Here is a 14,066-nt window from a genome sequence, read left to right on the forward strand (position 1 = left end):
TAAGAACTTATTTTGGAACGCTACTTTAGGTAGCGTTTCAAAATAAGCTACTAGCTTCCTAACTTTTTTTCCATCTTTATCCTTATTATTTTAAAGTAATGACATATTTTAACCTTATGAATTAAAATCCTTTCTCTTCCCCTATCCCAACTTTCACGTCAATCCCTTCCTTAGTTTTGTTTCCTGCTAAACAATTATGTTGAAACTTTAGCTTATTATTATTATTATTATTATTATTAATGTTATTTTAAAATTAGCAATATGGCTTCAATCTCAAATTGAACAAGAGCCGCCAACTAATGCTCAAGAAGCATTCAATCGTGCACATTCTTCTCTTCGAAGTTGTATTGAGAGGTCGTTTGGAGTATTGAATAAGAGATGGAAGATACTTGTTAAAATGCCGCAGTTTAGTGAGGAGACCCAAATTGATGTTATTATGGCCACATTTGCACTACATAATTATATTCGGAAGAATTCACAAGATGACATGATGTTTAATGTGCTTGAGCAGCATCCAGATTACATACCGCCCGATGAACTTCAAGATTCAAGTAGTAATATCTCCATCAACGAAAATTTAAGTCACACCTCTATGGAGATGAAGGAGATTCGCAACAATATTGCTACTTCATTATAGGATGCTAGATCATGATCATGCTAATAGTTTTATTTTAAAAGTGTTTACTTTTTTTGGAAGACGAAATGTTAAATTTTAGTATGTAAACAAACTAATTTAAATTTTATAAAGATGTCCTTTTTAGTCTTTTTACACTTATCAGTTTATCAAAAAGCTAATTTTACCAAACACTTTCAATCATAACAGCTAGCTTAACAGCTCTTCAATTTTCAACTCCGAGCTTATAGCTTTTCAGCTTTCAGCTCCTTTTCAGCTATCAGCTCCTAGCTTATAGCTTTTCAGCTAGGTTTGCCAAACAGAGCCAAATTCATATTCGTAAGGTACATAATTTTATAACACAAGACACAAAAAATCACAACACAAGACACATACATATGTTATATATTTACTTTAATTTTAAATATGATTTAGGTACATAATTTGTGTTCATAGACACAAAAAATTTCACAAAACGATACACAAAAATTCATAATATAAAGCACAATTACTAATTTATTTTTGAATTGGTACAGAACTCATACTTATAAGGTACAAAATTTCATAACACAAAATACAAATAAAAACTCACAACATATATAAAACACATACACATGTACCAAAGTTCGCAGTGCACTATGAACCACGATACATGGTATACGGATTAATCAATACTTTTTGCCATTTTCATGTTTACTTTTAGAGTTAATTCCATTACGGCCCTAGATTTAGACAATCCACTTTTTGTCTTTTTTTTTTTTTTTTTTTTCTACAACATCCCGACTCCTTTGGTCATAGTATTACTGTGGTATGATCATTTTTTGTCATTCATTAACAAAATTGTTTAAATTCTGTAAAATACAAACAATGACATTTAGGTGTTCAATTATAAAATTGATAGCATAAATTCGCGGTGATGTTCCCAAATATGTAAATTGAGGGGTCGGATCGTATTCGGGTATTTTTATAGTCTATTTGTTGGTTTAAGTCTTAAACTTAGTAAAAGACGTGGGATCAGAGAGTTCCGAGCTAAGGCGTGGTAGGTGAAGATGCCAACAAAAAGTCCCCCCCCCCCCCCCTCGCATAAAATGTGGTATTTATAGGAGAGGAAGGGAACACATGACGGGATCTCGACATGCTTGACAATTGGCTAACTCGGGAGCAGTGTTATGATGCCCACATGTTACAATATTCATAAGCAACCACTAAGTGATGTGACCGGCACAAAATCGAGAATCTGAGTATCAATTTTTAATAAGTAGCCTAACTCGGGGAAAACTTCCCGACCTAAGAAGGTCGAGGTCAACCCTAAGGCGGAACGAAGTCTAATATTGAAAAAGTGTTTACTCAGGCTTCACACTTAGGTCTGGCTAGTCAGTCAAGGTCGGGAGCGATTCCTCTCGATAACCTTACATGATACATGCATGATACTGAGCAAGTATACGGTATGTGTAAGTAGGTATATCCGTGAATATTCCCCATTAAAAGGTTTGACACACACACACACACACACACACACACACACACACACACACATATATATATATATAGCGGGACAACTTACTTTGTATATAAAAATTAAAATGCATGACATTGTATTTAACGACATTTCAATGATTTTGTTGACAGATGACAAAAATGATCATGTCACAATAATACTAGGACCAAAGAAAAATATTCTTAAAAAAAAAAAGAATGACTAAAAGTACACTATCACCTAGAAATTTAGGACAAAAATGAGTGATTTACATCCTCCACATACTCTGTCCGAATTGTTGGGGACCTTAGATTTGGGGATTCAACCTTTTGGGAGAAGGACAAAAAATGAAATCAACTCTTACTTTAATTTAATTAAATGATAAATTACTTCAACAAGAATGGGTAATTAATGCACCTTTCCTTCTATTGGTTTTTAATTAACTTTGCATGTTTCATGCACCTTTCCTTCCTCTTTACTCCCCATCTATAACCCTCCTAGTAGATTATAGATTATATATTTATATTACTCCTCAAAATCATATGGTTTTTAACAATCAACTTATTTTATATATATATATATATATATATATATATATATATATATATATATATATATATATACACTCAAACATTTACATTAATTACCATGAACTAGAAAAAATATGATGTAACTTCTTTTTTTTTTGATATAATATAACATAGTTACATATATAAATTATGAATCTCATCATCTATCTTTATTACATTAATTCAGTCACCACAAAGTTTAGAAAAATAACCAATCAAAACCAGGACATGCAATTGTAAGTGTATATATATATGTGTGTGTGCGCGACCAGAAGAAACATAAATTCTTAGGCATAATCGCACAGGCCATATATACAGTAACCTCCAGGCATGCAGCGATTGTTGCATTCCCCGCAGTGGCGCTTATCAAACGCCACGTTCACGCACTCCCCTCTGCAACACGTGTCCGTGAACTTGCATTTCTTCTTGCATGCCCCGCAGTTGTGTTTGTCGTAGCCCAAATCCATGCACTTGTTGTTGCAGCACGTGGAGTTCTTCCCTTCCACCAGATAACAGATCTCGTTGTCGTCCTTGCAGTGGTCCGCCGCTCTGGGGTTCTTCTGCTCCGCCAGAAAACGGCTGCTGGGTCTTCTTGACGGCGCCGCCGTTGCCGCCGGTGGTTTCTGTTCGGATATGTCCCTGTCCACGTTGTCGTCCTTGAGGCTGTTCATTGTCAGCGCGGTGCTTATCACCACTGTAATGGCAATGGCGATAACTAGTTTGATTGGCTTCATTTTTTTTTCGATCTTTTTGTTACTTAATGGGGATGATAGATGGAATTGAATTGAAGGTATATATAGGCGAAAGGGGTTGAGAAGTTAGTTGTCGGGGTTTTGCTACTTAATTGCTTTGATGATGATGAGATATGGCTTAGGGTTTATATAAAGGGATGCATGGTAGTGAAGCTAGAAAGGGTTGACGCGGAAAAGGTGGTGGAAAGGTGAGGCTTTTTGGAGTGTGATTGCAAAGAGTATGGCTGAATCCTCTAATAAACCCAATGCTGTTTGGGAAAGCAAAGGAGAAAGATTCAGGAGAAGAGAAGCAAAATTTTAGTCATTATTCAATGAAACACCATCCTTTAAGTTAATCATCCTCCAAGTCAAGTAGTATGTACATGTATGCCACTATTCAAAAGTGTGTAATAGATAAACTTCCCTTTCCAACTCTAGCTTACTTGATAAAGAACCACTTACACTGAGCGAGGTAAACCAACCTTGATAGGTCAATAGATAGCTTCCAGAGTCGAACTAGCAAGTCAACAACTAATTTCGATGGATGGGTTGCCTCAATAACAAGATTTTTTGACATGACAACCTGTGTGATACATTTTTTATTGCAACACAAGTAAGTTAAGTTCATCATCCTCCTAGTTAATGTACATGTAGGTGTTCTGTGTGTTCACGGGGTAAATTAAGCCTCCACTAAGAAGTAACCTAACCTAAGTAGGCCAATGGGCCGCTTTGGTAAGTGTGTGGTTATCAAGTAAAAAATCTGACTAATTTACTTAAAGTTGACTGACGAGCTGCTAAACCGCTCAAGTTAGAGTTTTTGTCTCACCCAAAAAATGAGACACCTTTTCACGAGGAGGCATTAGGTTATGGGTGGCTTTAAGCTAGGTTAATTGACAGCATAATGTATGCTTGAATTTGAATGAAACATAACATGTTAGTTTAATATATACTATTAGTTTCCATATTCATACAATGGTACGTTAACCGCGGAGGCCGTGATTTTGTATAATAAATTGGCAGTAAAAGTCAACGCAAATACATATACACTACTTTCCACCCTCCGTGATGTTTGGGCAAAGCAATCAAGCAATTACGCCATTGAAGGCACAGATCGAATGGAATTGAAGCGATGCTGAAAGGACTTTGCATTGAAGATGTTAATGCCAAGTTTACAACATGAATGAGCATTAATTAATTCAACATTACCAAATTAGATGCTCTTCTACACAATTTCTGAATTAATTAACATTAGTCTGATGCTTGGTTTTGGATTCCTAGTTAATGTTACCACTGGAGATGTTGTTGCTGTTCTTGATGGTGGCGGCGGCGGCGGTGTTTTTGTTATTGTTAGCCTTCTTTATTGGGCGGCTCCGGTTGTGAAGCTGCGAGAGATCCATCTGGGTTTTCATGAAGAACTGCATTCTCTGCAACTCCATTTCTTTGGCGAACTTCATCCTCTGTTTCTCGATCTCCACCATCTGCTGTATCCTCGCGCTCTCCGTTCGCTCGTATGCTTCCCCGAATTTCAAGATGGCTTCACTCAGCTCCCCAATTGATTTCCCCCAGTTTTGATGTTTCTCCCCAATTCCAGTTCCCGTTGCTCTCTGCATTTCAGGCTTGACGAAACTGGAATTCATGAATCCCCTCGGCCTCTTTCTGTCGTTGGTGGCTGGGGGTAAGCTATCGGCGGAGACCTCGGTTTCTGAGTCGGAGGAGTCGGAATACGCCGGCGGAGGCTTTTGAAAAGCCTGTTTTTGCTTCTGCGGCGGCGGCGGTGACGGTTGGTGTTGCCGGAGAGGGGGAGCTGACCTAGCTCCCATGGGGATCCCCATGGGCACCTTGTGGTTCCCGGTGTTCGCCGGAGGTTCATAGCCGCCGCCACTTCCGGCGGCGTTGTTGATCTTAGCGGCGGGGCCGATCAACCAGTCCATCTTGTCAAAGAAAGCCCACCTGCTCGGCCCATGGCCAGCCGAAATCTTTGCCTTCTCCAGCTTGAATTTCTTCTTCACGGTGTCGATCCGATTCTTACACTGAATATCAGATTTTGGGGTTTTTGTAAAATCTCCCCCCTGGCCGTTAACAATTTCCGCAATGTCTTTCCAGTGCGTCTGCTTCAAATTCCCCCTGCTCAGCTCCAGGTACCGCTCCCCCCACGCCTCAATTAGCACCGCCGTCGCACTCTCGCTCCAGCAATCCTCTCTGCCGCCGCCCGCCGGTTTACTCTGCTGCTGCACGGGTAAAGCCACGGCCACCGCCTTGGTGGAGGGCGGCGCCGACACAGCCACCGTCACCGCTATCCTCCCGTCAGATCTCGGCGACGCCGGAGACGCCGTATCCTTCGACGATTGCGACCGCATCTCCTCGTTGTCCTCCATCAATCCACGCCGGATCGGAAAATCAACGCCGATCTGAAATCCGATTCTCTCTCTCTCTCTCTCTCTCTCTCAAGTTAAATCAGGCAGAGCGAGAAAGGCGAAGCAAAGAGGGATTGGTAGAGAGGGTGGAGAAAACTAGGGTTTGGGTTGACCGGCGGAAATGAATGACCCGACTTTGTTGTGGTGAGGAGCGGACTTTTAAATTTTTTTTATTTTTTTTGAATTGAAATTTATCGGCTGACGGAAAAAACAGAGGCGTTGGGCATTCAAGTTTGACGGCGTCGTTAAAGACACGTGGAAGGTGAGTGGTCCGGGTTTACGGTACTTGTTTCCGAGAATTCCGTCTCCTTGCCGGAGCAATGACGCCATGATTTCTGGCTGGCCTGCCGCCTTTGATTCGATCGCCATGATCTGACAATTCTGTCGTTAACGTCGCGTCGTTCTTTGTAACAGTTAACGTTATTCTTTGTTAACGTTAAAAAAAAAAAAAAAAAAAAATATTGTGACGTCGGCGACGGACGGTCGGACTGAGCCCGTCCGTTACGGTGGGGTGGCGGCGTAAACGGAGAAAATTAAAGGCGGTAGAATGTAGCCAATGAGAGAGCTGGAATTGGAATCTTTCTTCTCCCAATTATTTCAATGACGTGCCGATACCGGCAACTTTCACCGTTCACTGATTGATTGAGAGATTTGCGTCTGCTATGGATCGGGTCATGGGGTGTTTGGGCCGGATTCACATTACTTGGGTTACTTAGACTGACTAATAGACATGTATGGAATTTTAAGGCCCAAGCTAACTTGGCCCTTATCGTGTGTGGACTGGCCCGTATTGACACCGATCAGTTATTATATCATGAACTGGGGTCCACCTTGTAAGGTGGATCTGGATTCAAAATACACAATTTGCATATTTAATGTTCACAATTTACATATACTGTTTACAAAATTGTGAACATTTAGTATGTAAATTTTATATTTTGAACCTTGATCCACCTTGTAAGGTGGACTCGAGTCCACGGAATAATTTGTGTTTAGACAAACTTATAACAAAGAGATAAACGTGGGGATGACAATTTTCTTCTTTGATGAGAGATAAGTACAAAGACAAAATTTAGAGAATGGAGATTGAGGTAGACTAAAAAAGGAAAGAAATCACCATTCATGACGGGTAGGCCTGTGCAATATCCGAACCACCCGAATTACCCGTCCGATCCGAACTAGTGTTTACCGAACGGTGATGAAATCTGAGAAGTTCGGATAATATCCGAACCGGCCCTAAGCGTGAACCTATAAAAGACGGACGGGTAGGGTTAGGGAATATCCCATCCGAACCCGTCCGAGATCCGAAGTATGGCCTAAGTATAAAACCTTGCGTAGATCTAGGGTTTGCCATTTCCATTCTCTGTCCTCTGAGACTCTCCACTCCTCAGAGCTTCTTCTCGAATTCTCCTTAGTCTCATCTAGCCATCCCCATCCGATCTTCAGTCCTTCATTCCTTCAGTCCTTCTCATCTAATCTTCTTCCATAATCGCCTTCTCCGGTGAATCTCTGATTCTCTGAACTCTGAGTCTGAGAGTCTCTGAAGTCTGAGAGTCTGAACTCCCCTTCGACTCCTTCGAGGCTTCGAGTCTTCGACAGTTCGACGGGAATCTTATGGAAGTGTCTGTGGCTCTACGCAAACTGGAAAGATGGCAAGAAGGAAGAAGCCGGACGGCAGTGGAAGTTTGACGCCTTAAAGCCCTAGATCTCAGAGGGAACCTTTGAGAAAACAAGTAAAATGTAACTCTGTCAGTTTTTTCTTATTTTCCCGTTGCATGTTTGTGAGTTTGTCTGTTCTGTTCTAGTTCTATGATGTTGCATGCACCCTAATTTGTAACTGAACCCTAATTTTTAGGGCTTTCCACATACGTGATGAATTTGTGCTTATTCTGATATGTGTTTGTAAGTTTATGGTAAAGGGCCCTTAAATTTGTTGCATGAACCTTAAATTTTTTATTTCAAAATGTATGGTGGTGGTGGAAGTGTGGAACTGTGGAAGCTTACTGAAATTGTAATTGATATTATGAATTTATGACTGTTGGAATTTGGAAATTGGAATGAATGTTGTTGAATACTTGAATTGTTGATAGGTTGATGGTTGACTATGGAAGTGTTAAGCCCTAATTTGTGGGCATTTCCATAAAATGACGAGTTCATGATTCATGACTCCTGATTATGGAATGCATTTGTTAATGTGTTATATGTAATTATGTATGTCAGTACTCAGTACTGAGTGTTTACTGTTAAGCCCTAATTTGTGGGAATTGTGGCCATTTTCATAAAATGATGAGTTCATGAATCATGAATCATGATGGGAATACATATCAGTGTGACAGTGTATGGCCTTATGTCAGTTATGTGTGCTTGTGTGAAATGTGAATCCAATTTGCTCATCCATAAATCTTTTTAGATTGAGAGCAATCAAAATATAAGTGGAACTGGAACTGGACCTCTTCCATCTTCAACAGTGGATGAACAAGGAGTACAAATCCCAGGCATTGAGACAAGTGCTCAACAGCCTATGGCCACTCCTAAAGTTCCTGCTGTTAAGAAGAAGAAGGAATTAAAGTCTAGATCCATAGTGTGGGAGCACTTTGAACAGATCAAAGATCCTGAAACTAAAAAAGTGCTTAAAGGCAAATACCTTTACTGTGCAAAAGAGTATTTTTGTGAAACTAAAAAACATGGCACATCATCATTAAGAAATCATATGGCCAGTTGCCTTAAAAATCCTCATTCAAAGGATACAAGGCAGTCTCTACTCACATTCAACACTCTGTCCACTTCTGAGGGTGGAACAGAGGCTCCTGGGGGTGTTTTGGGGACATGGGTATTTAATCAAGATGCCATTAGGAGGGCCCTTTGTGAGATGATAATCATAGATGAGCTCCCTTTTAGGTTTGTAGATGACCAGGGGTTCAAGAGGTTTATTCTGGTTGCTTGTCCTAGGTTTCTTATCCCTTCTAGGTGGACCATTTCTAGGGACATCTACCAAATTTTTCTTGATGAGAGGCTAAACCTTGAGAAGTTGTTTAGAGTGGGAACTCAAAGGATTAGTCTAACAACTGATACATGGACTTTTGTCCAGAGAATCAATTATATGTGCATTACTGCACATTTTTTAGATGACCAGTAGAAGCTGAATAAAAAAATTATATCATTTGTCCCAGTTTCTTCTCATAAGGGGGAGTACATTGCAAAAGCCCTAGAGAGTTGTTTATTAAAGTGGGGAATTAAGAATGTGTTTACTGTAACAGTGGATAATGTTTCCTCTAATGACACAGCTATGGGGGTTTTTAAGAGTAAACTGTTGTCTTGGGGTTCTTCTTCTGTTAAGGTTCAGTACATGCACATGAGGTGCATAGCCCATATCCTCAATTTAGTGGTCCAAGATGGGTTGAAGTTTGCAGATGAGTCAGTCAAGAGGGTGAGGGATGCAGTGAGATGGGTTAGGAACTCACCATCTAGGCTGACAAAGTTCAGGGAGTTTGCTGAACTGTTTGGTGTGGAAGCTAAATCAGCTTTGCATCTTGATGTCCCTACAAGGTGGAACAACACCTACATTATGCTCAACACTGCAGTTCAATATCAAGTAGTGTTTGATGCATATGAGAGAAATGACCCCTCTTATTCTGCTGACTTGGGGAGTGCTCCTACCTTCTTGGATTGGTGTTCTGTGGAAAGCTTAGTGAAGCTGTTGAAAGCATTTTATGATATGACAGTGAGGATCTCTGGTTCACTTTATGTCACATCCAACACATTCTTCTCTGAGATCTCTGATCTCAGTTGCATGCTTGAAGCTATGGTGAACTCTGAGCATGGGACTGAAAAAGTATTCTCATTTATCTTTAAATTTGTTTGCTTTATTATTTTTTGTAATTGCTGTAATTCTGTAAACTAATAACTCTTTTTTTCTGTTTTAGGCAATGGGGACACAAATGATGAACAAGTTTGACAAATATTGGGGGGATCCAGAAAAAATGAACTCTATCATTTTTTTTGCCAATATTCTGGACCCCAGAGATAAGGAGGAGTACATACCTCATCAGTTTGCCCAGTTGTATGGAGAAGAGAAAGGCAAAGCTTGTTTTACCAAGGTCCAATCTGCAATGGCTGCTTTATATGATGACTATGCAGCTACATACTCTCTCAGTTCTACCCAGACTGCATCCTCTACTCAAGCAGTCCAGTCAGAGGCTAACCAAGCTACTACTTGTACAGTTGGTAGGCCTCAGTCATCTTTGATGAGCCAACCTAAAAAAAAAAAAAAAAGACTGGAAAGTAGTGGAAGCAGTAAGCAAACTGAGCTGCAAGTATACTTAAGTGAAAGTCTTGTGGAGGATGATGAATCTGTTGCTTTTGATGTGTTAAAGTGGTGGAAGAGCCATAGTGAGAGATTTCCTATTCTCTCCAAAATGGCTAGAGATGTGCTTGCAGTTCCTATCTCCACAGTTGCGTCTGAGAGTTGTTTTAGTACATCTGGAAGAGTACTTGATCCATTTAGGAGTTCCTTGACTCCTAAAATAGTGGAAGCACTAATATGTACTCAAGATTGGTTGAGGGCACCTAATCAGCCAATCCAAGTTGAGGAGAACTTGGAGGAGGTTGAAAGATTAGAGAAAGGTAAGACTTATCACTTTCTTAGTTACTTTTTTTTTATTCTTTATTAAGTTTATTTCCTTTTCACTTTCTTTCTTACTTATTCTGTTTTTCACTTTTGCAGAATTGCCCACTGGAGCTTCATCTACTATACCATCAATGTTGCCTACAATCACTGTAATGTTTTTAATATTTGTTTACAATGTGTTCATTTCTTTAATCAGTTTGATATTCTGTTATGTACTTATGTTGTTGTAAGTGGTGTTTAGCCTCTAAGTGGCTTGGCAACTTTTTGTTATTGATTTGTTGCTGCCATTAGATGAGTTGAGCCCAATTTTGCCCATTCTCTGCAGTTTGAAATTCTGGTATAACTCTTCCTTGCTCTGTTTTCAGTTTGAATGTATTTGTTTTATTTGGTGGCTATGATGAAGCTTCCACTTTTGTCTGAATAAATGGAATGGAGTTGGTATGTTGCCAATGTGCTAATATAACACATTCAGAGCAATGTGCCCACATTCTTACTTGATATGAAAAATTGCACTCTGAGCCACTTAGCCTAGTGAATAATTGCTTAGTATTGTTAGTCTAAATGTCTAATTGTCTGTTTTCTAAACTCTAAACACTAATATCGTTTTAAGTTTGAATACTAGCAAGAAGAAGAATAGATTATCTAGTTTAGTGTTGATTTTGCCGACTATTCATAGCCTGATTTTGCTGAATTGCTGAAGAAGAACTGAGGAGTGAATGGCCAAGGAGACAAAGAGTACAGGTGCTAACAGCTGACTGAATGGCTCAAGTCTATGACTTACTGCTTAAGTGCTTAACAACTTAAGTGCTTAATGTATTTTGTTCAAGTTAAACACTTAAGTCTTAAGCATGATTTTTTGTATGATCATTAAAAATATGTAATTATTAACTTACTTTGAAACTTTTATAGTTGTATGCTTGTATGTTTTGCTATGCTATGGTAATGAAACTCAGTATGCCTTTAATTTATTGCTATTATGACTTATTTATTTATTTTAGAATTTTATTTATATTAATTTATTATATCCAATTATCATCTGAAATTCGACCGATCCGATCCTACCCGAACATACAAATAACCGAACGGATAAGTCAACAAAATAAAACGGATAGGGTAGTCAAAATTGATATCCGACATACGAACGGAGGACACCTTCCGCCATCTGATCCGTCCGACTGCACACCCCTACTGACGAGGACAGGGAATGAAATATGTGAAATATGTATTGATTATTGGTAACTTATTTCGTGAATCAAACGCTACATCAATCGTCGTTCATTGTTTCGAACACGAAAAAAAAAAAAAAAAACTTAAAACAAAAGTATATATATATATATATATATATATATATATATATATATATTTAGGGATGAAATTGGTGCAGTGGAATTATGAGTGTGGTGCAAGCAAGGCTCCAAACAAGCCACTTTACAGTCATGATTTTACACTGGATTTGTGGCATATTCTCTGGAGAATTAAGCAGAAGATGGATAAAAGCATGGTTGGTTTTATATTCTTTGTTTTTTATCTAAAGAGCGGTAGACAAATTTCTTTATGGAGCAAGAGTGAGAAAAAAGCAACATAATCAGATCATTCTGATAAAGTGCTTTCAGAAGGGCCCCTTCCATGTCATGCTGATGTTGGAACATATATATATATATATATATATATATATATATATATATATACCACCTACAATAACAAAATTCTACAGAGTGATTGGGAATTGAGAGGAAGTAGAGAATAAATACTAAAATGTCTTAGTTCTTTCCTTCAAAAAAAAAAAAATACTAAAATGTCTTTATATAATATTATTAATAATAATGAAAGTAAAATAATAATTTATTATAAAATTATAAGTTTACAAAGTGTGAAATTGTAATTCCTATGAGGGACTCTAAGAATTGCAATTTCTTACAACCAAACTATGAAATTGCAATACCCTGAAATTTGGTAGGATGGAATTGTACCAAACACTATGGCTAAATGGTTTCTACTTTATAGACAACTAGACAAGAATGTAAAACAAATAATATTAATACCACTATTGACTAAGATGTGGGTACTGCATAGTACATATATACAATATTTATAGTTTATGGTTGTGCAAATGTATATGTATAATGCATCTTTTAATTAGTTTGATAAAAAACATATTGTGCATTTGTACCCCTTTTGTGTTGTTGGTTCTGATGGATGATAAGTGGCTGAGTGTACTGTTTCCCATTCTAGACAGATTTTGGTGGTGGACAAGTAGCTAGTTTATTTTGGGTGCACTTATTGGGACCTCAATTAAAATGGTCATGTTAACTTAGTAATTACAAAGTTAAAAGTTTTACATTCACTAAAATCACCATATTTGTCTCCTTAATTTTTTTCATAGTCAAATTTAGAACAATCGTCGAACCTACCTTTACTTAGTCATACATTATGCAATGATACACATTCAATTGCCCTTGCTTCTCTACCCTTTTAAATGAAATTGAAATCAATTTAGTCTCTATATTATTGTGTGGTCAATTTTAAACTTTTTTTGTCAATTTTAATTTATGTTTTCAATATTTTAGTCACTTTTAACATTTATTTCATTACCGATATTGAAAATTCATAAAAAAAAATTATTATTTCATTTGGCCCTTCACCCTTCAATATTACAATTGTAATTTATCATTTGTAAGAAAAAAAAAAAAAAAAAAAAAAAAAAAAAAAAAAAAAAGCCAAACAAACAAACTCAACAAGGTGAAGTCGCATGTTAGCCATGCACTTAAAGAGGGAACCATCAACCGCCTCATTAAAGGAACAACCGCTATAAAGGGATCGGGCACTTAATGGGAAGAGCGCCATAGCCCATAGTTAGTATACACTCCATAGTTATTATAGGTTCCATTATACTGATAATGAGAGCCATTGTACTTATTAGTATAAATATTAAACCTCTGTGACAGGTAAGCTGGAGACACAGTTAAAGTTGTATTCAGAACTTAAGCAACACAACTCTTTTTACTTACGCATAAACATTTCCGATAACATTTCTTAACGTTAATGATAGTAAAGTCGTCCCGAAATATATATTAGATAGATAAATAAAGCCTAATGTTCCTATAGAATCTTAGGTAGGGGATTAACATTTTTGTTGTCGAGTGTTCCTTTGCGGTTTCCTATTCGGTTGGGTCACTTTCCAACTTCACTTCAAATCTTTACCCAAACAGCCAAAACTCTAAAGAGAAGGAAAGTAAGCAAACAAAGCCCCGACCAAATCAAAAGACAAGTAAATGTGTGTTTGGGCGCGGCTTGGTCGTGCGTGACTCACCTCGGACCCGCACCACTTCACTTTGTTTGCCAACCACGCAAACATATGCCGACCTGCCGTTTCTTTAAAATCTTAAAAAACATGCTTTTGTTGCTCAAATATCAGATTTTAACTTGTACATTTAAACTTAGTACGTCGTCAATTGTTGTCCGATATGATTTCACTTGATGGATTGGATCTCGATCACCCCGCAAATGTTGGTTTATGACTACTCCCGTGATTTGAAATGTTTGTCTCTATTTGTATATAGAATGGTAAGTTTAATTTCTATAAAATATTCACAAAGTAATGAATTGAGTTTAAGGGTAATTGTACTTTTTGGACA

At 38.0% G+C, this 14,066-nt stretch overlaps 2 protein-coding genes across 2 annotated transcripts; both read right to left on the reverse strand.

Annotated features, from left to right (window-relative positions):
* Window positions 1-2,888: 2,888 nt before the first annotated feature.
* On the reverse strand, window positions 2,889-4,043 carry LOC109190398 (stigma-specific STIG1-like protein 2). Its single transcript, XM_019340866.1, has one exon. It carries the CDS (start codon window positions 3,391-3,393, stop codon window positions 2,947-2,949), a length of 447 nt encoding a protein of 148 aa, XP_019196411.1. The 5' UTR covers window positions 3,394-4,043; the 3' UTR covers window positions 2,889-2,946.
* A 367-nt stretch (window positions 4,044-4,410) lies between these two features.
* On the reverse strand, window positions 4,411-6,220 carry LOC109190827 (trihelix transcription factor ASIL2-like). Its single transcript, XM_019341454.1, has one exon. It carries the CDS (start codon window positions 5,763-5,765, stop codon window positions 4,665-4,667), a length of 1,101 nt encoding a protein of 366 aa, XP_019196999.1. The 5' UTR covers window positions 5,766-6,220; the 3' UTR covers window positions 4,411-4,664.
* Between the last annotated feature and the right edge of the window lie 7,846 nt (window positions 6,221-14,066).

This window comes from Ipomoea nil, unplaced genomic scaffold, assembly GCF_001879475.1.
Source record: "Ipomoea nil cultivar Tokyo-kokei standard unplaced genomic scaffold, Asagao_1.1 scaffold1576, whole genome shotgun sequence".
In the NCBI taxonomy this organism is placed as follows: Eukaryota; Viridiplantae; Streptophyta; class Magnoliopsida; order Solanales; family Convolvulaceae; genus Ipomoea; species Ipomoea nil.